The 22,560-nt window shown below is 46.8% G+C and overlaps 1 protein-coding gene across 4 annotated transcripts in view; it reads right to left on the bottom strand.

Annotated features, from left to right (window-relative positions):
* Trpc3 (transient receptor potential cation channel subfamily C member 3) overlaps window positions 1-22,560 on the bottom strand; it is a 62,299-nt gene that overhangs the window by 25,367 nt on the left and 14,372 nt on the right. For 2 of the 4 annotated variants that reach the window (XM_076863881.2, XM_076863882.2), the window contains exons 2-3: window positions 15,101-15,872; window positions 8,366-8,551 (exon numbers count right to left, since the gene is read on the bottom strand). In XM_076863881.2, the coding sequence (XP_076719996.2) occupies window positions 8,366-8,551; window positions 15,101-15,872 (958 nt within the window). Of the gene's footprint in view, window positions 1-8,365; window positions 8,552-15,100; window positions 15,873-19,056; window positions 19,136-21,987; window positions 22,035-22,560 lie in introns of those variants that run through there. The other 2 variants (XM_076863884.2, XM_076863885.2) reach the window with 2 other exon arrangements.

The raw sequence follows: 22,560 nt of genomic DNA, 5'->3' as shown, positions 1-22,560 counted from the left end.
ACGCCATCTGCCTGCATCGTTTAGAGGCACAGGGGTTCTCTGGGACCTGCCCTCTTCCGGGCAGCACAATATCAGGCCAAGGAAGCTCCCAGGCCCCAAAGCTGCCATGGTGCTAGACACGCCCTCTTTTGAATGCCCAAGCTTGGGAATCTGAGGCCACTCCAAAGCAGACTATGAGTGCCAACAGATTTTTTTAAAGGAAGCTTTACTATGATAAAATAAAATTCTCACTGTCTTCTGGAAAGCCAGAGTAAACAATAACAACAAACCTGTTAGGATGCGCCCACAAAATGTTCTGGGAACCTGGAGAGGCAGAGAGCAGCCGCAGTTCCCACTGGTCAAGGGTTCCTCGTCCATCAAGTTCTGGCCAGTGACCCTAACGGTGCCTGGAACCCAGGCAGTTCCTCAAGCCACGCAGCTGTCCCTGAGGAGCACACCCCTGGGCACGATGCCCCCACATGGCCACCCCTGGCTGGAGCCTGCAGGCACCCGCTCCGGGCATGCAGGCATGACAGCTCTGGCAGCGCCACCGTGCCGCGTGCAAGAAGACTCGAGGGCCAGTTGACAGAGCGGAGGGAACGCAGTCACAGATGTGATATTTGAAATTCTCAACTGGATTACTTGCAACACCACTACCTAGTGGTGTTTGGAGGGTTTAACGGCTTGCAAGAGGCTGCTCTTTTCTTGTTTGATGGTCAGTGTATATTTATATGTTACGGACTTAGTGTTTGTGTCCAACTCCTGAAGTGAGGGTGTCAGGAGAGGGTGTGTGGGGAAGTGATCAAGTCGTGAGTGATCCCCCAGGGAGAAGAGGAGAACAAGGGCTCTGGACCTTCACAGCTGTCCCCTGACTGCCCCACCCACACATTCTGCTGTGATTCGGTCTCACTCAACCCTCCGGAACTCAGACCCTACTGTCACCAGCCCAACCCTGCTGCACCCTGAGCTCCCCTTCCAGCCCCCAGAACAGTGAGAAATACATTTCTTTTGTTTATAAATCACCCAGGCTAAGGTATTTTGTTATAGTGGCCTAAACTAAGACACATTTTATTATAAATTCCTTTCATTCAGTTATACAAATCCGAGGTCCTTATGCACTCTAGTGCTTGCCAGATGCTAAGTACTCATTAGATCTTTCCAGACCAAGATTCTGTCACACTTTAAAGTTTCTGCCTTTTGAAAACAATATTTCATGTAACAGTGCAGTCATTATTCGAAAATGATAAAATCCCTGGGTATAGTGCTGGGTATGCTGGCACATGCCTGTAATTCCAGCTATTAGGGAGGCTGGGGAAGGAGGATTGCAAGTTGGAGGCAAGACTTCACAATTTAGTGAGACCCTGTCTCAATAAATAAAAAGGGCTGAGGTGTAGCTGAACACTGCTCCACAGTGCACAGAGTTGGGGTTCCATCCTCAGCTGTAGAAAAAAGAAGGAAGAGGAGGAGGGGGAGGAAGAGGGGGAAGGAGGGGGAGGAGGAGGGGGGAAGAGGGGGAGGAGGAGAGGGAGGAGGGGAAGAGGAGAAGGAGAAAGAAATCTATGGGTATAATCAAGGTGACAACTTCCTGGGTCTATGTGACGAGATTCTTAGGACCCTTGATGAGAACTCCAAATTTCCACCCCCACCCTGGGTCCTATATTTGTATCATTTTCTTATTCGTCTCCCCTCTCTCCAGCTCCCAATGTCCATCTCATTATTCATTCACTCATCAGAATTGCTGAGACCTTGCTGAGAGCCAGACACTGTGCTGGGCACTTGGCACAAGAAGATAAAGATGGGGGCACCCGCCTTGCCCAGAGGGCTTGGCTCTGCTCAGGGAACACAGGCGTGGTCACAGAGGTGGGACTCCACGTGGGGCACACAGCGAGCTGTCTCTAAGGGACAGGCAGGGTCAGAGTTTAAAATGAAACAGTGTTAATTTGGATGTTGGTCCACATGTCTTGGAATTTGGGGGGCTGCATTTGTGGGAAGTTGGACAGGCAGAAATAAAGGGCACCCCTGGTAAGACCGGCCAGGCTGGCACAGGAAGGAAAGCTACAGGCTGAGTACATAAGTCACCAAATTGGAAAGCCAACCTTGCACTTTTTTTTTTTTAAGGATATTATGTTTCTTTTTTAAAAAATATCTTTATTGTTATATGGTGCTGAGGATCGAACCCAGTGCCTCACACCTGCGAGGTGAGCACTCTACCACTGAGCACTGAGCTATAGCCCCAGCCCCACAACCTTGCACCTCTTTTTTTTTTTTTTTTTTTTAAATAAGTCGAGGGTTTCTGTGAGGCACAGAATACCCATGAGGTCTGGAGACATGTGGGCTGGGTCCACTGGGATTTCTGGATAAATTTCCTTGGGGCTTGTCTGCTGACTATGGCTTGAATGTGTCTCCTCCAAAATTTGGATGTTGCCAATGTGATATTCTTAAGAGGCGAGAGCTTTGAGAGGTGACCAGGTGTAGGGTGCACACCTCAGCTCTCGGGAGGCTGAGGCAGGAGGATCCCTTCAGCTCAGGAGTGCAAGGCCAGCTGCGCAACGTTATAAGACCCTGTCTCTTAAAACAAAAGCAGAAATTCCTCTACTAAGAGGTGAGGAGGCCTGGGGCCACTCCCTCCTTGAGGAGATGAAGCCTTACAGAGAGAGTTCCTGCGCCGTGGTTAGCTAGCTTGTTCTTCACTCTCTGCCGCGTTAGGACCCAGTGCCTGCCTGTCTGAAGGATGTAGTCCTCACCAGGAACTGAACCTGCTGATGCTTTCTTGATCTAGGACTTAACCCATCTCCAGAGCTCTGAGGAATACATCTCTCTTCCTGTAAATTAGCCTCAAGTATTCGGTTACAGCAGCACAAGGACTATGATACTCTGAGGCTTTAAACCCCTGAGGATGGAAATATTAAAGCTGTGGTGTGGCTCTCCCTCTTCCTGTCTGCTAATACTCAGACCTGAAGATGCGTTTGATGGCATGAATTACATCTGCATAAAGGTCGCACGGCCTCAGACCCCCGACAGAAACCCGTCCTTACCACGCAGCAAACGTGAGGGTCAGTGTCTGACTTGCTGTGACCTGGAAACACGGGGCAAATCTCCCAGCCTGTTAGCTGCCAGCCCAGGTCACCGTGTCTGCTCTGTGTGTCATACTTTAAGACTCAGCCTAGCAGGTGCGTTTCCTACACACCCACTTCTACCCTGTCTTTATTTGTGATAATTCACCCTCCATGACATCTGTATTCCTTTTAGTTCATGCAAATAGATTTTTCTCAACAATTTAAAATTCTACTACAAGCATATAAAAGGCATTTCAAAAGCAGAAGATAAAACCAAATATAGTATCAGCATGTAAGGGGGAAAAACCAACAAAACTGATCCCTCTAGGAAATGAGTTTTTCACTTTCCAATGACTTCAAAATAGGGCACTGACCTTTATCTCTTAAAACTATTTTACTTTCTAAAAAATGTTCCTGGGTTCCACACCACAGCTAGCTGGATAGAATTTGTATGTTGTTTCCCAACTTCAGTGGACCAGCAAATTGAAGTCATTACAAAAATAATACCCTTATTTGAGGTTTTCTGATTTGAAGGAAGAATGCTTGACCCAAGCAAACGCCTATCTTCTGGTGGAGCAAAGCACCACAGCACTCTAGGACAAACATTTTTTTTTCCTGCCAAATGACTAGTAGGTTGTAAACTGAACCACCAATCAGGACAAGCTAGACAGAACAATTAAATAGGATTACACTTAAACATTTTCATTTTACACCGTCTTTTCATCAAATCAGATTTCACAATATTCACATATCATATTGCTGTGTAAAAACGTGGTAGGAACACTCTGTTTTTGTTTTTAATGGCACGGATAGAGCCACAATTCATACAGCTTAAAACAAAATATTCTTGTGAGTAAAAACTGGACAACTTCTTTTTACAGTTCGTTGAGCTGTGAAACGTAAATGTAAAGCTTCTGTACTGTACAGGTCCCCAGACTGTGGACCCGGCTGAGGGCCTGCTGTTGTCCGGGTGCCTGAGCCCGGGGGGAGGAGAGGTGCTGGGGGAGCCCCTGGGCCTGGCCGGGGGCACAGAGTCAGTGGCTACGGGGCTATCAGGCCTGCACTGCTTCACGTCCCTTCCTTAGATGAATCTCAGACAATGAAACTGAGCCCGTTATGCAGGGAGAGGAACCCAGGGAGAGGAAGCAGGGGACGCTTCCTCTCAGGATCGCAGGTCCACAGCCGGCTCCTGGGCCACTTCCCAGGTGGCACTTACCACACCTGTGGAGGACAGGGTTGAGGCTCACTCGCAGAGCAGGACCGAGGTACAGCCAGGACTGGAACTCAAAAGCCTTTTTAGGGGCAGAGTCCATTATTCTAATTGGACAAAGTTAATGCTTTTGTCCAAAAGTTAATTTTCAGAAACTCAATTTCATTTTTACTGGATTCCAAGCTCTTAGTGGAATAGTGTGCCCATCTATGTAAACAGTAATGTTTATCATCCTACTGGCCTCATGGTTTGCTTTGGACATCCCACAGAAATAGTTCTAGGATTAGCAACCTTCAAAATCTACTCCCTGATAGGAAGCAGTGAACGGGCTTGCCCATTTCCCCCGAGCTGTGGCTTTGACTCTTTGATAACAGGGGAGGGGAGTACAGGTCTGCATGTTAGTAAACACTAAAACTTGAGTCTTCCTCTCCTGGGATCACGCATGGAGCTTTTGCTCACTGTCCCCCGGCCCTGGACGTTTCCACACACATTTCTCTGAGCCCTCTGGATATTAAGAACATCAATCCTCTGTAAGTGACAATCCAGAAAAATCTTTTCCCAGCTTATCCCTTGCTTTTTTTAAGAAGAAATTATTTTTTAGTTGTAGCTGGACACATACCTTTATTTAATTTAGTTATTGATATGTGGTGCTGAGGTGGAAACCAGGGCTGGCACGTGCTAGGCAAGCGCACCACCGCGGAGCCTCCACCTCAGCCCCGTCCTTCACTGTTTTGTCTGTGATCTTTCTGGGGTGCAGTCAGTGGCATGTGGTCGTATCATTTGTTTCTGCTTTGAGACTTCTTTTGCCTTCATGTGGGAAATTTCTTTCCCATACAAACGTCAAAAGCACGGTCGCATATTTCCTGTTCCGGCCTTCTGCGTTTTCATTCTGCTGATCACCTGGGGATGCTCTGTGAGGCCTGGATGGAGCGCATGGGTGGACCTGGGCAGGACCTGGGCTCTGGGGGCTCGGCGCTGATCCAGGCTCATGGCCTGCTTCTGGAGTAAAGCAGGGAGCAGCCCTTGGGCAGGTGGTAGAGGAAAGAAGTCCTAAGTCATCGGCCTCCACGGCTTGCCATCACATAAAGCCAGTGTCCACGGTGGAATATCGGCTGAATGAGCATGAACTCACGAGGCTACTGAGGACAGGGGGCCATAAGGCATGACGTCACTTGGGAGCCCCGTGGACCAGCTCTGAGCCTCAGTGGGCAGACGTGTCCTTATCCTCTAGAGGTGGCTTTGCTTGGGGACTAGTAAGGAGGTGGTGGTGAGGGAAGTGGCAGAGTGGAAGGGGTGATGCTCTTCCTCCTGGTTGGGGTGGAGATGGGAGTGGGGAGTGTGGAGAGTGCAGCCCGCCTCAGAGACAGCAGAGGAAAGGGAGAGCTTGGGGGGGGGTGTTGGGATTCCAGGACAGAGCCCCCCAGGACGGTGACTGAACCCAGGATCTACACCTCCAGGTGTTCTGTTTTTAATTTCGAGAGGGGGGGGTCTCAGTAAGTTGCTGAGGTTGGCCTTGAACTTACGACCCTTCAGGACCGCTGGGATTATAGGTGTGTCACCATGCCTAGCTAGAATGAATTTTTATACACTGTTATTGAGTGAAGATTCCAAACCAAAGGCTTCAATATTCCTTACGGCATAAAACAAACAGAACAGAAATGCTTATGAAGGGCTAAGTCGCCTTTCAGTTCTAAATACTTTTTGTTTGTTTGTTTGTTTGTTTCCTGTGGTTGACTGACAGCAAATTTATTATGAATGACACCTCATGCATTGTGATCTATGCACCAATTTGCTTAAAATTAACATGCAGAAGGACAGTCACTCTGCAAGACAGCTTGGTTAACAGGAGTGTGTCTGCAGATGAGCCGTCTCTGCCAACATGACATTCCACAGCAATGATAAAAAAACAGAGACAAGCAGAATCAATTCTCTCAGGTGCCAAACGGAAGGACCACATATTGCAAGCTCCGTGAAGACGTGTCCAGACAACTTTCTAAAAACAGCTTACTATCAATCTTGTTGAAATTATCTCTTCCCCCAACATAGTGAAACCTCAACTAGCAAGGATGAGCTGAGAGGAGGGCGGTCAAGCCAACTTAATTACCTTGCAACTAATAATCTCCACGAAAAGTTATTTTGCTTTGATCTTTGCTGAGAACCTTCACATCTGACTGTCTTGTTAAGGAAAGGGAGATTTGTCATTAATGTCTGAACAGAATCCACATAGTACCACATGCAGAAGTTCTCCACACTGTGGTCGTGTTGTGCATGTGTGTGCACACCTGTGTGTGTCCACGAGGGTGCAGGGAGACTGCCCTGTCCTCACCTGCTGCCAAGAGCTCCTGGCTGGCGTGACTTGGAAGGGCCCTTTGACAACAGGCTGGGGGACTCACAGCGACCTTTCCACGGTGCAGGAGCCCGCTGTCTACTCAGCCACAGAATTGTTCTGTTAGGGCCACAGGAACTCCCTGTCCAGGTCAGTTCCAGTGAAGTTTCTAGAAGCCCAGCTTAGTTCCACCTTTCCTTCTGGTTCTGTGAGCTTCCTAACACCCCTTACTCCATGGTTTCCTGCTAAAATCCGCTACGTCTGATACCAAGGACCTGAACCAGCACAAGGGACCCGAAACATGTCTTTAATGACTGATCTTGCCTAAAGGTCATTCACTTTGAGCAGGAATTCTCATAGTGGAGAGATGTTATTAGTTAATGCTTATTGAGCAAACACCGTGTAGCACCTTGTCTCTGCTGTAACCAACCATCAAACACCCGAATGTTAGTCACTGTTATGGTCCCCACTTTCCTGACCAGCAGATCGAGCCTAGATGGACAGGCGACTTGCCACTGGCCACTTGGGGAACCCATGGCAACATCAGGCCTTGAGTCCTGCAGGGTGGCTCCGATGCCTGTCCTCCTAAGCCCCATGCCACTCTGCAGAAAGGACAGAAGCCGTGCTGGTCATTGACCTGATCACAAAACCAGATCTATGTCTGTTCTAATAATAGCTAACGTCTTCATGATCTGTCAGCTCCATTTAAAGCACACACAGCAAAAAACAAAAACAGAACAAAGAAACCAAAGGAGCCCCCTCAGCTACAACATGGATAAACTGTCAGATTCTGGATAAATATGATTTTATTATAGTGAAAAATACTGCAACTACTATTTTCATGAATTATCTAATTCATTATTATCTAATTATCTATTTATTTAATATATATCCCTAAGAGTTTTAGAAATAAATAAAATATATATACCTAACAGTTTTATAAATATACCTAACAGTTTTTCTTCAATAATCAGAATAAAAATAATCATACTTTCAATTTCTCATACTTATATGACCAACTCCATAGCTCTGGACCTTGGACATGTCATTTAAGCCAGTGACCTTCAGTTTTCCAGTACAACAGAAACCTCATCATCTATCTTAGCTATTTTTATAGTAAAATAAATAATAACATAGTCTTGCTGCAAAGATTAGGATGAGAAAAAAAATGTAATAGTACCTTACATGTGAGTCCCCCAGCCTGTTGTCAATGTAATAGTACCAACGACATGGGACAGCTCTGAAAAGAGTAGGCATGCGATCTCTCTTATACGTGGAATCTAAACCCCCCAACTCCTGGAAGTGAAGAACAAGTGGTTAACTAGGGTGCAGAGGGAATGAAGAGTTGGTGATTAAAGGGTTCAAAGCTTCAGTTAGACAGGAGGAATGGATTTTCAAAATCCATTGCATAGCACAGTGATTATACTTACATGTATACAAGCTACGGATACTAGTATTAATTGCATTGAAATTGCAACAGCTGCCAGAATGTTTTGCATAACTTCATCCATTTAAATCCCACCAAAACCCTGAGACACATAACGGGGAATGTCCTCCTTTTATTTGAGGAATCTGAAACTTACAGATTTATGACTTATCCAAAGACCCATATGGGTAATAAGTGGAAAGGATCCAAACCTAGACGTTTATCTTGCAGCTCTACCTGGATTCTCTACTCAATGTCTTTCACGAAGTAACAGGAATTCCTTCAGTCCATGGCATCTGCTCTGATGGTCCCCAAGCGTCCTGGACACTGGCACTGGTGTGCCACGTCCTGGTGAAGCGCCCACTCACCTTTTTGACTTCATACTTGATGGCGAGCTTGACGCGGCTCAGCGCTCTGGGCCTGTGCACCTCCGGGGGCTCCGCAGACTCCAGGTCTCCGTTCAGAATGGCCTCCACCTCCTCCGAGTCCCGGCAGAGGTCCAGTACGCCCACCACAAAATCTTTGCACTGCATGGAGAGCTTCCTATAGTCGTTCTAAAAACAAGAGGTTTTTATAGTCGTGCTTAAAACAACAGATTTCCCTTTACCCAGCGGGAAGCGTTTAGGTGTGTATGGATTAGCAAAGGTGTCCCTTCCCCAGACAGGAAGTCTTGCTGAGATAGAAAGGGCTGGAGTTGCCTCCTCTACCCCTTAGCTAGGTTCCCCTCTATGACCTGCCCAATGACGTGGGACAGTTCTGAAAACAGTATGCATGCGATCTTACTTACATGTGGAATCTGAACCCCCAAACCCCTGGAAGTGAAGAACAGATAATGGTTAACTGGGGTGCGGAGGGAATGGAGAGATGGTGAACAAAGGGTTCAAAGTTTCAGTTAGACAGGAGGAATGGATTTTCAGAATCTATTGCATAGCACAGTGGTTACAGTTACAACAATGTAACTATTGTGATATGTAATATTTCAAAATTGCTGAGAGTAGCCAGGTGCAGTGGCGCACACCTGTAATCCAGGGGCTCAGGAGGCTGAGAAGGAGAATCCCAAGTTCAAAGCCAGCCTAAGCAATGATGAGGCACTAGGCAACTCAGTGAGACCCTGTCTCTAAATAAAATACAAAATAGGGTTGGGGATGTGGCTCAGTGGTTGAGTGCCCCTGCGTTTAATCCCTAGTACCCCCCCCTCAAAACAGAATTTCTGAGAGTAAACTTCAGTATCACACCATAAACAATGATAAGGGAGGTGATGAATATTTTAACTGCTCATGTGATCATTCCACGTTGCACACATACATCAAAATTTCACATGGTACTCCATAAATATATAAAATCATTATTTGTCAATTAAAAATTCTAGCTGGCATTGTAGCTCAGTGTAGCAGAGCACTTCCTAGGATGTGTGAAGCTCTGGGTTTGATTCACCATCACTACAAAAAATTAAAAAAATTTACATTTGCTTTAAAAAAAGTGATGTGCTTATAATTCACTGGTTCTTATTAAGTGATGTTGGCTAATTGGCAATGCTGAAAGACTAAAGGATCAAAGAGTTGTATCTGTTTTATACACACAATAGTTATTCTAAAGCCTAAACAACACTGTATCTATTGACTGGCAATTGGACATGGAAGATGGACTACATGTGGAAGGACCCCGTCCATGTCACCATCTCTTGCCTTGTAGGAGAGGTTGCTTCTCAAAGCACAGTTCTCAGACCTGTACCAGGTGTCCTGATGCAGAAATGGAGGAGGGCCCAGCGACCTGTGAGTGGTTCGGACCCAAGCTCATGCTTGAGAATGTTTTCTGATAAACATGAAGGAGCAAATGGGTTCCCACCCATATGAGGAGGGTTTTTCCCCTGGTTTGTCTGCAAGGCATATTATCACTCCCAGTAGAACTAGGAGAGAAATGTCTGATTATACATAACTGAAATCTCAAGGGTTACAGAAAGTCAATACCTGAGAGAAAAATTTCCAGGCCACTGGAACTAACACCTTGCTAAAAATAATCTGTGAGTTTTTAATTTCATTTGCATATTTAGTGGCGCCCACAGCAGTCCCTGCTGCCTCCTGAAGGCAGCTCTATTTCTAGCCATGGGTTCTGGTCAAGGTGCCACAGACCATCTCTAGGGAAAGTGTCTCACCTTCAGAAACCTCAGCTCTACCTCTGTGAACTAAAATTCTAGCCCCTTACGGAAGTCATCCAGATAATAATTTAATTTGGTACACTTGAGGGAAATGGAAATAGAATTCCTCATTTCAACACATTCTGAGACTCCTTGTGTCTGTATAACCAAGCAATACTTAGCACTGTAGAATTCCTGGGCTTCCAGAAATCATTCTTTGCAAGAAGACACAAAGAATTCCAATTCTCTTCCTTTAAATATTTAACTTGATCTTATGGGCAAAACTGTACCAACTAAAATAAAGAAGTAGAGGAAAGAGGATTTGTTCAAAGGCTGCTCCAACTAGAACAGTTTCCATTTCAGATGTCAGAGATTAGATTCAGAACAGTCACAGTTAATCCTTCTCCTCTCATAAGGGAACAGATACAATGAATAAAACTTCGATCTTTGGTTTCCATTCAAGTTGGTACCATGCAACTGATAAAATTAATAAAATGTCCAGTCTCTGGTTTCTAAGCAGAGGGTCAGTTAAACATCCATCTGCCCTCCATTCCTGAAGACTAATGAAATATTTTATTATAGCACACAGAAGTATTAAATCCATGCCCGTTTCCATAGAAAGCTCCCTTTTTAATACAGTCTTTTTAGATGAAATTTTCTCGTGTTACTCTTCAGTTCAGACCGCTCTGTAAGATTTGTAAAATATAGGATGGCCATTTCTCCACCGATCAGAAATAAAAGAGGCTGCTTCCCAGGCTTGGAAGAAAGCTCAGCACTTGGCTTTTGCAGTGATACCCAAATGCTGACTCATTACCTTTAAAATCATAATCTGAAAAAGTGTCCAGTTTTAAGAAAAGCTGTGTAAATTTTTTTCACATTCACCGAAAGGTCAGTCAAGAAACAAAAAGTTAGTAATTATGCAAGTTGCAAGGACAATGTTTTGTTTTCATAACAAAATGCAGAAAACAATCATAGCCGGAGACGATGGTCCGCCCTTCCTTCCTTCCCTCCTTCCTTCCCTCCTTCCTTCCTTCCTTCCTTCCTTCCTTCCTTCCTTCCTTCCTTCCTTTGTCCTCCCCTTCTTCTCTCTCTTGTTTTCTGTTTGACCTGAGGTCTCCTTGCATTGCCCAGATTGACCTGAAACTCTTGACTCCTGGGTGCAAGCAACCTATTTGTCAGACTCTGGAATACCCGGGGCTACAGGCGTGCACCACCAGGACCAGCTAATGGGAATCTCCTTCACTGCCATCATGGGGCACCATTTCTAAGAGCTACTGGGAGCCCTCAGGAAGGCAGACAGCTCTGTCTAACTCAGCACCTGCCGTCAGTTCCCAGAAGGGCATCCATGTGAAGCCTCTGCTGACTGCTCATTCCACTCTGAGGTCCTGCCGAGTGGCTTTGCAGCTCAGATCATGATTGGTCTACAATTTCTAAGACATTCCTCTCTTTAGTTTTGCTGAATGGTCTTCACAGTTCTGCTTTTCCATTACCATGGCCCTCCAGTTGGCAGAGGGACTCACGGCACAGTACGGGGCAGGCGCTGCAAACCCCCAGGACCTGCTCAAGCCAAAGCAGTGACTGCGGAGCTCAGCCTTCATCAACACTCAGCTCTACTTCTTTCAATTTAAATGGTCTAATCTCCATTCCAAACCCTTTCTGTCCTGAAGAGGAAAACTAAATTCAACTCTAAGCAGGCTTGGTTCTCCAAGGTCCTTTCTCTAACAGCAAAAGAGGGAGGAGGTGCAGTGATCAAGCTTGGCTTCCCTTAGAACCTGAAGTCAGACTCCTGGACTCAAACCCTGCTTCTACCACTGACCTGCTGTGGACTCTGTTGGAATTTACTTGCCCTCTCTGAGGAGAATGATCCTACCTTCTACAAGTATTGTAAGGATTAAGTGCTTGGTACACATTAAGTACTAGAGGTGCTTCAGTATTATCAGGTACATTATTCTCGCTATAATTCCTAGAACAGGGATCTAAGACACTCAAATCTAGGCTTAGCAAATGGGACCTGGGATTTAGCCTTGATTTCCTCATTGTAAAATGAGAGGACCGTGGAAGCAGATGACTCCTAGAGTATCCTCCTGCTCTCAAACATGACCCTGCTTGTGGACCATATTTATTTTCTTTCTCTTTATTGTGATGTAAATTGAAACTGCCTTTCTGCTTTAAGGAGAGGCAGACTGAGGCACAGGGAAGGCTGGTGGCTTTGTTTTGTAGTTATTGTCATTTTGTTTTGTCTTTTATTTAAAAAGTACATCACCCGCTCAGTCAGAGTTTGGAAATTTCAATTTGCTTTCTCACTGTTTAATAGATGGCTGACTTCCTTGTCACTGACATGTGGCCAATTAGACCCAGAGTCCCTCCTGTCCAATATTCTGTTTCTTAGAATAGCTTCAGACAGCATTTGCACATCTAAAACACTTCTTTAATAACCTGTCACTGGGCGGTCCTCTGTTAATCTATCTAAATCTATGTCCTAGAATGCGCGACCTCTGCAGGTAATGACCTTCATGTGTTTTTGACACCCTGCGGATTGCAGCCCTCAAGGAACTGTGGAAACTGCACAGTGGCTGAGAATCTCCTCCAAAGCACCTACAGGAAGGCAATTTGAGAGGTGAGACATGAGCTATTACAGACCATTAATAAGATGAAATAGGCATCGGTGTCTGAGAAGGGGAAAATCACCACGTTTTCACCAGGGAACACGATATCTATTTTTCCATTCCAAGGCTGGTACTCAAAGTCCCTGCGGAGAGAGTATTGTGAACACGGCAGAACAGGGCAAATTAGGTCACCTGCTTTCCTCAGAGAAGAGCTTCTCTCACACTGCCCTTTCAGAGCTCAGAGAGTCTGGGTCAGGCTGGGAAAGCACCAGCTTCTTTTTCTGTCCTGCGCCCGGGATGGGAGGGCACAGGGGCAGCAGGAGAGCAGAAGAGAAGGGAACAGTGAGGACGGGGCCCAGGTCAGGGCAGGGAGGCTGGCAGTCTTGGGAGGCTCTGACTGTAGGGAGGACAGTCCTCCCAGGCTCAGAGGGGGTCAGGCTACACCCGCTTGCCATGCAAGGAGAAAAGGAACTGGAGATTTGGGGACACTGGCCCATTCTCAGTGTGTGGCTGCCCCAAGGCTGTCCTCTGGGACTCCCTGCGCTTGTCCCTGTGGGCTGCTGCACCTGAAAGGTTATCAGAAGCAACTCTTCCATCAGAGTGGAGTCCCAGCCTCACTGATACGGATTTAGCTTCGGGGGAAACTACGGCTAACAAACTCCTGCCATTGCTTCTCTGCGTGACTTCCCTGGGAAAACTGCAAACATCTTTAGTAAAATTACAGAATCTTTCGAAATAATCCTGTCTATAGAATTTCTTCTGCAGATTTTCAATATACATCAAGCAAACTAAAAACAAGGTTCGTGGTACTTTTGAAATAGTGGCAAATAAGCAAATTCAGAATTATGTTTCGATTATTGTCTCAAAACAAAACAAAAACCCTGATATTTAAAACATTTTACTCAAATGTTTTTCTACTCTCTCTAGCCAGTTTGAAATTTTGAACTTTTTCAACCTGGATTCTATCTAAAAGACTTTCATCTTGGATCCAAGGAAATTAATCTTTTCAATTACCACATAATAAATGTCTTCAAAGGGAATAGATATAAAGTGATACTAATTTTCTTCTTTGTATTTTCCCATGTTTTCTGAAAAGATTTTTACAATAACTATGTCTAGCTTTTGCATCAGGAAAAAAAAATTGAATGAATTAACAAGATTACCTTAAGGCTAGATCTCCACCAGGAGATCTAGCAAGGTCTGATGAATAGGTAGGAAATTTGGTGTTTGGAAAGCAGGGGAGAAAACCACTCTCCCACCATTTTCTTGCAACCCCAGAGGAAAACAGTTTTTCCTTAACCTGAATTATGCTGTTAGTTACATTGAATAAATCTCACTTATATGTGAAAAATAATATTAAGATGTGAAAGACAGACCACTCTTCCTGTGATTTGATACCACAACACTAAACCAAAAAATTAACAGAAAATCATTCAAGGAATTGATGCCTGCATCTTCTTAGATGAAAAGTGGGAGACAAGAAGTGCTGAAGAGTTTGACTGGTTTTTACCAGAAGTAGGAAATACACTTTTGCCCTAGAGTTTAACAGCTAGAACCATTCAAAATGCATAGGAGGATGCAGCAATGAGAAAAAAGTCTCTCATTAATATATAATTTTTATAAAAATAATACTGCTTGACTGGAAATTAGGTCCAGAAAAAAATTCACTCACTTAAAAAGTCCATTAAAGCGGAATAAAAATGTTCACTCATTAACAGCAACAACAAAAATCCATTAAGGCAACCCATTTGGGTGTCCTTGGGTTTCTGCGTTGACCTGACATCTATGTCTCACCCCCTGAATATACATTGGTGGAATTCGGGGAGAGGCATTAGTCCCATTAACGAAATGATTTTAATAGTGTTTTATATCATCCTCTTATCTTTGATTATAAAGGGCTATCAAAACCCTTGTGCCCATTAACAGGGCTTTCAAAACTAATACCACTGCAGAGGGAAGGAATAGGAGCATCTACTCCCATATGGACCTGGTCCTGCAGCTCCTCCAGGGATCAGGCACCCCCACCCCTATCCCGGGAATAAAAACAAGCCAAAAAACTAATAATTACTTCTGTGTTGGGTGTCACCGGACACTGACTGCAAGACCGGAGGAAGAATTGGGGAGGGGAAGGTCACACCCAGAACACAGAGGGATTCCAGAATTGTAGCTCGGATTCAGAATATACCCATCCCCAGAGCGAATATCACAGCACTTTCATCGACAGGGGAAAATCACCACATCAACTCCGCAGGGTGCTCCCAATCCCTGGTGACCTAAGATCCACTAGGTGAAACCCATTCTAGGGCTTCCGGCGCCTCGTGTGGACAGCCCAGGGGGCAGCTGGGCGGGCGCACAGGGCTCACCTTGAACTCCTTCTCGATGTTGGCCAGCTTGGCCAGCTCGTTGCTGAGCTCCAGGGCCGTGAGCACCGGGTCCTCGCTGGACAGGGACAGGTAGGCCGGGCTGGCCAGCCCCTTGTAGGCGTTGATCCGCGAGCGCGAGTGGCTGAAGGAGTCGTGCCGCTGCTTCTCGGTGCAGTCCCCGCACTTGCAGAAGTAGTCGTGCGGCCGCTCGATGCGCGCGCCCTTCAGCAGCAGCATGTGCACCACCTCGTACTTCTGGCAGTGCGCGGCCAGGATGATGGGGGTGATGTCCGGCGAGAAGCGCGTGCCGTCCTCGTCGTAGGCGTAGAAGTCGTCGTCCTGCAGCTCCTGCTCGCAGGGGCTCAGGGTCAGGCGCTCGCTGGCCGCGAAGCCGGGGTGGTTGAGGATGGCCTCCACGATGCGCACGTAGCCCTTGCTGATGGCCAGCAGGAGCGCGTCGCCGATGCGCGCCAGGTTCTCCTTCTTGAGCAGCAGCTCGGTCACCTCCAGGTGCTCGTTGCCCACGGCCAGCTGCAGCGCGTTCTGGCCCATGTAGTCCACGCAGTTGACGTTCAGCGTCTGGGACTCCTCCAGCATCTTGCGCACCACGGGGATGTTGCCGTACTCGGCGGCGTCGAGGAAGCGCTCCTCCTCAGCGGTGAGGCTGGTGCCCCGGTCGTTGAACATGAAGGCCGGGCCGCGGACTGCCTGGCGCCGGCCCTTCTCGCGCATCACCGTCATGCGCCTCAGGGACGGGCTCCCCTCCATGGACCTAGGCGCAAGGACAGAACAGCTGTGGACCCGGGGCTCGCACGGGGCTCGCACGGTCGCCGCGCACCAGACCCGGGCCGGGCCCCGCCAGGCCGGCTCTAAGGACGCAGCCACAAGGAGCAGAGGGACCCCAGGGCGGCAGGGAGCCCTTCGGAGAACAGCTCCCGTCCCCAGAAAATGCTGTTCACCCACCCACCGGGCTCCGGTGACCCTGGCACAGCCGGCCCTGTGGCAGTAGCCGTCTCCTCCTCTTAAAGTCTTGGAAATAGAGGCTGCAGGTGCTTGGCACCCAGGCCCCGGGCTTGGACACTGAAGAAGCTGCGTACTCATTCGTCAGGACACAGCGACTCTCTCCACGCACAGCTCCTACTTTTAATGGAAAATGTCTTTCTCCTCTCTCTCTCTCCCTCCACCCCCCCATACACACACACACACACACACACACACACACACACACAAACACAGATTGGCACTTAGGCCAAGCATCCATCTTGTAAGATACTGGTTTTAACTTTTTCTCTTAAGGGGAACTCCCCTTCTCCCTCTAAATAAATCACAGGGTTTGTCTTTTCAATGACCTAATCAAGATTTAGCAAATATAAATTCAAGTATGGATTCGGATTTACTTTGCTGAAAATAATTGTCCTGTAATGAGAATTGTTTAATTACCTATATATTCGCACTTTTGAACTTAATAGGATATGGTTTGATTTTTGTTTTAGAGTTCCCTAGTATTACTTTGAGAATAAAGTATCTAGGTACTAACTGAACATCTAGAATAATGTGCTCTGAGATCCTAATGCCAACCTCATTAGGTAAGATTTGACTGCATTATAAAAGCCATGCCATTAAGTGATGTGTGCAGGGACTTGCATTTACATCAATTTTTTTTATGAGATTGGGTAAATAATTCCATTCCCTTGTGCTTCCTCACTACACGTGTAAAATGAAAATTTATCAGGTTCTCTGGATTTTGCTCATAAGCTTATGAATGAAAATCTAAAAGCTTTTTAAAAGAAATTATGAGTCTCTAAAAAATGATGCTAAATAAATAATATGATTTTACATTGTGATCATCTGGAATATCTTAATGATTGGTGCAGTGTTTAGTGGCCGTTGAAGATTGCACAATGATCCTACAAATCCATGTCTACCTTTTCCCAGTCCCAGCATCCTGCTGACTGAAGCACTCAAGATAACTTCCCTTTAAAAGTCTGCTTTTTTTTGTTTTTGTTTTTGTTGTGTGTGTGTGTGTGTGTGTGTGTGTGTGTGTGTGTGTGTGTGTTTTATTTATTTTTTGGCGATGGGGAGGGGAGGGGGGTATGAGTTGCACCAAAAGGTACCAGATAAAGCATTTCCCCCCTCACATTGCTGTCTTTTGAAAAGTGTCTGGAAAGGAAAATGCTTTCTTTTGACAATACATTCCAGAAATACCTCCTACCATTGAGAAAATCATATTTATAGAGTCAGGACTGAGAAGTCCCTGGGAGGCCACTGGCCTCCCTGGGAGCCTGGAGGAGGACATCTAGGCTGGGGAGCCTCCCCAGCAGGAAGACCAGAGACGGTTACCAGTCCCCAGCAGCTCTCAGTCTGCGGAAGGTCTCCCAATCGAGACCAAGGCCAGCCTGGGCTCCAGGTGACACCAGAGAGGACCCCAGGGAGGCTGGTGAACCTACCCCAGGACAGAGAGTGCTGAGTGGCACTGTCCTCACTGTCCACAGCTCTTAGAATTAAATATGTACCCTCACTTGTATGTTCACAGCTATACGTGTGCACACACACACACACACACACACATACGTGTATTTATGGCACTCTCTAGAAAGCAGCACAAGAAGCTTTGAACCCAATGGGGCCATGGGGCCATGGGCAGTGAACAGGGAGCCCTAGTGGATGGGGAACTTCCATCTTTCACTTAAACCCTCTAGTGTTTTTTGAATAGTTTTAATTGTAGCTTGAATGTTTTTATTAAAATATTTGTTTTAAATTCTTTTGAAACTTTTCTTTAAATCCTTTAATGAACAGAAATGTTTTAAATACAGGCACTTATATGCTGGCATTACATTACAGTCTTTCTGCAGCTGGGTATATGTTGGCTGTTACAGCAGAGTAGGACACGTGAGATGGGGGAGCATAGTGTGAAACGGGGTGCATGGTGGGTGGAACTGGGAGACTAGTGGGGCTCTAGGCTTGTCTATGTTGACATAATGAAGATTTCCAAGCAGGCAAGAACTGGAAATGCCCTTCACTGAACCGTACAGAAAACTTTGTTTCAACATCAAACTCTATGAGAGAACAAAACTTTTAAATATTATTAAAATAAGTATGTTTTATTACCATGAATGGTACTGACTTTGTTGGGTTAATAGTTTTACTATTCAGCTATGAACTGAATAGCTGAATGGCTAGGATTTTCATGTTGTATAAAAGACTAATTTAGTACTTGCCATTGATAATACATTAGTATTAACTATGAGTATCAGAATAAGCCAATAGGGAGAATACGTATACAGAGGATACAGAACTGCAGAATTCCAATCTATACTCAGATGGGTTATTTTTTGTGGGGGAAAAAAATCATACTAAAGAGTCAAAGCCTAATGGAATGGCTTTCTAGTTTAATGACTGTTGTCTACAAAGAAAACTCTCCCATAAAACCCCACAACTTCTCTAAGAGACTGATCTGAGAACACTTGGAAAAGACTATTTCATATTTTTTTTAGCATTTCTTAGTACTTAAAATTTTTTGAAATAAAACTTTCATTGTGTATATTTAAGGTATAGAAGATGGATATACACAGCATGCAGGTACCAGAGGGAAGCAAGCTAGCCTATCCACCAGCTCACATGGTTGACCTTGGGGGTGTGTCTGAGGGCAGCTGAGATCTACTTGTCTCCCAGGACTCCCAGGCAGAGCCATTCCATTACCTGTGGACCTCACATTGTGTATTACATTTCTTAGTATTTTAACTTTTTTTCTTGCCATTTACTCTTATCTTAGAACGTGCACATTGTATATTCGAACTGAAATGTGTGACCTTAATACTACCCAACCCGAGTCACATGAGTCATTTTTATTCTGTTTTTAAAGATGCTAACACTGAGTTAAGTGTGAAGCCAGAGTTCTCAATCAGAGCGAGTCATGCTGTGATCTCACAATGAAAGAGCTGCCTCCTTGCACTCACTTGGTGAGTCTGCAGTAGGAAGTCCATCTCCCCTGCCCCTGCTCTCTCCACTTTGCTTACAGAACCAACTTAGGCTTCATTACTCTGGGATGAACAACCACGGCTGCCCTCGGCTCATCTTGACGATACAACTCTTCTAGCAGGAGAAATAAGAAAGAAACGGGGTTTTGGGGAGGACACTGCGCTCCAGCAATGTTGGCACCCAAATGGCTTTCCCAGGAATGTCCACCTTCAGGTCCCATGCCGGGGTTCACCCTCCAGCGCGGTGAGAGAACCTTCCGGGGACTCCTCCTGGTCAGAGCCCTGGAGGGCCCAGCCTCCAGTCAGAGGCTCCTCAGGGCCACGTACCAGCCCTTCCCAGGGCCGATGGGGATGACTGGCACTCTGACTGCCATGCCCTGAACTGCGTCCCTCCAGAGGCCAGCGCTGAACCCTGATGAGACAGTACTTGGGAACAGGGCCTTTGTGGGGGTGTCAGCCTGGCTGAGGTCACAGATGAGGCTCTCACGGTGGGGCCGGCGCCCAGTAAGGAGAGTCAGGGAGGGGGTGCTCCACCAGGCCCCTCTCCAGGACACATGGAGAAGGCGGTCATCTGCACATCTCACCAGAACCTGACCATGCCAGCGCCCTGCTCTCAGACTTCCAGGCTCCCGGGCTGTGAAGAGGACAAGTCTGGTTCAGCACCTGTCTGGTGTTTTATTTTGGCAGCAGAGATGACTTGCACTAGCCACACATTTTAAGGCAAAAAAAGTTTTATTTTTCATGCTTTTTGCCAAACAGTTAAGCAGATGAGAAATTCTTTCTGAGAAGTATTTTGGTGTCTCACTGGGGACTCTCTGCCCCACACTATCAGAGGGAAAATACAGGTGATAAACCTTCAGTTTTCACAACTTTGCCATCAAATCACCTGCCTCTGAGAGTGTTTCCCAGAGAAACCCGAGGACCACCTGCCTGAGGATCCCTCAAAGTCCTGTTCAAACGCAGATTCCTGGGTCTCATCCCAGATAGACTGATCAGAATCTCTCAGGTGAGGCCCTGGAATACATATTTTCAGGGAGCATCCTTTGCAATTTCTACGCATGCTGAAATTTGGGAACTTCCAGTATACACTTAATGGTGGTGATATGAGGCTGGTAAGCACTGGCCACCCTGCCCCTGAACAAGTGGAATAGAAATGACGCCTCTGAGCAGCACAGGCCAGGGACATGACCTTACGTGCATTTACTCCCTTTATGCCTTGTTACTGTTTAAAATTGATCCCCAGGAGGTTACTTACCACAGCAAATACACAGCCTACAGAAAAGTGTTCACCAGTGACCAGTTTATGTCACGCCCTCACTTTAATCAAAGAACAGTATTTTTTAAAAGGTTCCTGCTGCCAGGTGGGGTGGCACACGTCTGTGATTCCAGTGACTCGGGAGGCTGAGGCAGTGGATTGCAAGATCAAGGCCAGTTTCCGCAACTGAGAGACCCTGACTCAACATTAAAAATAGAAAGGGCTGGGGGAGCGGCTCAGCGGTGGAGCCCCCTGAGTTCAATTCCCGTGACTGCAAGGAAAACAGAGCTTACTGCCTCTTCTCATGGCGCTGAGGGGCCTTTCCCACGCAAGCAGTCACTGTGCCACCATCGACCAACTGAATTTTGTGTCAAGCAGCTTCTCTATGTCCTTTAATGATGAAACTGAATAACTCTCTCTCCAGGAGGCTCAGGAGTTTCTCTTAGATCTAAAATTCCTCAAATATCATCATTATCTCATCCCAGATTTCTGATAGTCTTTCTCCTCTTCAATAATTTCTTATATAAATTTTAAACCAATTATCTTATACTCCATGTATTTCAAACCTATTTATATTACTTGATTTTCTAAAGATGGTATTATCAAGTGTCCCCCTCATTTGTACCACAATTGAATGCATTCCTGGAGAGTAAAGTCATATTTTATTTTTCTTATTCACAGGGCCCATTCCAGCGTCCCTTAGAGAGCAGGTACCCAATACATGTGTGCCTGGTTAAGTTCCCAGCCTCCCTACCTGAACTCAGGGCCCACAAGCACAGCGCTCTGCCTGACCCCTCTAAAATACCCCAACCATCTGCCTTCACCCAGCTCCCCTCCAGCATGCCTATCATGGTCAGTCACTCAGGTTTGCAAGTTCAAGGTCATCTACTCTCCTTGGGAATGCCACTTGTGCTGGGCCGTCCTCACCACTCCCATAGCGACGCCATCTCCCACACTGCTGCTGGACTAGCCGGTCAGCTTCCCAGCAGGAGAACCTAGTGCTGGTGAAGCATCCTCAGGCAAGGCACTGCCCAGTCAAGCCCCACACAAAGCTATAGAGCAGGGGCCATCTCCTCTGATTCACAGTGAGAAAGCCCAGCGCAAGGGAAACTGCCCAATGTCACAGGGACGCACATGCAGCCTGGGTTCACCTGGAGTCTCTGACTCCATGCGTTTCCTGATTCTCCTCTTCCTACGGCCCAGCCACCCCAGCATCTGCTCTTCTCAACCCCGATTTTGCTCTGTCCTACTTCCCTTTAGAAGCAGTCAGCAGCCCCAGGGGCTCTGCACATTCCCCACCCTGCCTGGCCAGCCTCTTTCCTGTTCCCAGACTCCTCCTTCACTGTCCTACACACATATTACCCTGCTTGTTCCTGAGCCATCGAGGGTGTTCCTCTACCAAGCGTATTTTAAGATATATGTTAAGGCTGTTACTCTTTTGCCTTTCCAGGTATAAGGTCTTCGCCTGGGTGGGGTGCAGGCTAGGCTGGGGTGGTTGCGTAAGGGAAAGCGGGGAAGATGAACGGTGGAGGAGGGGTACGAAGGGAAAGATCACAGTCGTGTTCTGAGGTTTTGCAAGAAAAAACAAATTTGCAAACAGAATTTGAGAAAAGGGAGCTTGTCTTGCAGAATGAGTTGCACAGTTCCTTTATTACCTGATTCTTCTGGAAGGAGCTCGATTGCGGTCTCCCATGCAGACAGGACAGCTCTGCCACCCCAACAGCAAAGCTGTGGTGCTGCTGTCCCAGGAGGGGACAGAGGAACAGAAGGGGCCAGAGACGAGGCGCAGGTTCAGTGAGGAAGGAAGCTCTGAGGGCAGGGCTCTGGCCAGGCCTATCTTGTCTGGAGTCAGGACGGTGCAGTCTGGTGGAGCAGGGCATGGCGTGGGCAAACCTTCCTCCAGCCCACACCCCACGTGGTTTAAGCCTGTGAGGAGAGCCAGGCGCCTGCCAGGGCTGGGTCTGCCTGTGGTGCTGTGAGCCAGGCAGGGTCCTGTGCAGACACCGGGCCCTGAAGCCAGGAGCCACCTGGGATCAAGTACCCAGCAGAGGCAAGTCTATAACACCAAGCCCCTTCTGCTGACCAGAAGCACCCAAGAGAGGAGGAACATGGCCCAGACAGCAGAGTGAGAGAGGACCCCAACTTTACGCTCTGGGACACATGATCCCCAAGCCCCACGACCACTGAAGAGCAGAGGAAGAGTGGATTTCTGGGAGCCTGAGTAATTC

The sequence above is a fragment of the Callospermophilus lateralis genome, chromosome 8 (genome assembly GCF_048772815.1).
Source record: "Callospermophilus lateralis isolate mCalLat2 chromosome 8, mCalLat2.hap1, whole genome shotgun sequence".
Lineage (NCBI taxonomy): Eukaryota > Metazoa > Chordata > Mammalia > Rodentia > Sciuridae > Callospermophilus > Callospermophilus lateralis.
Note: the sequence above shows the minus strand (reverse complement) of the source record. Positions and strands in the feature narration are given on the sequence as shown.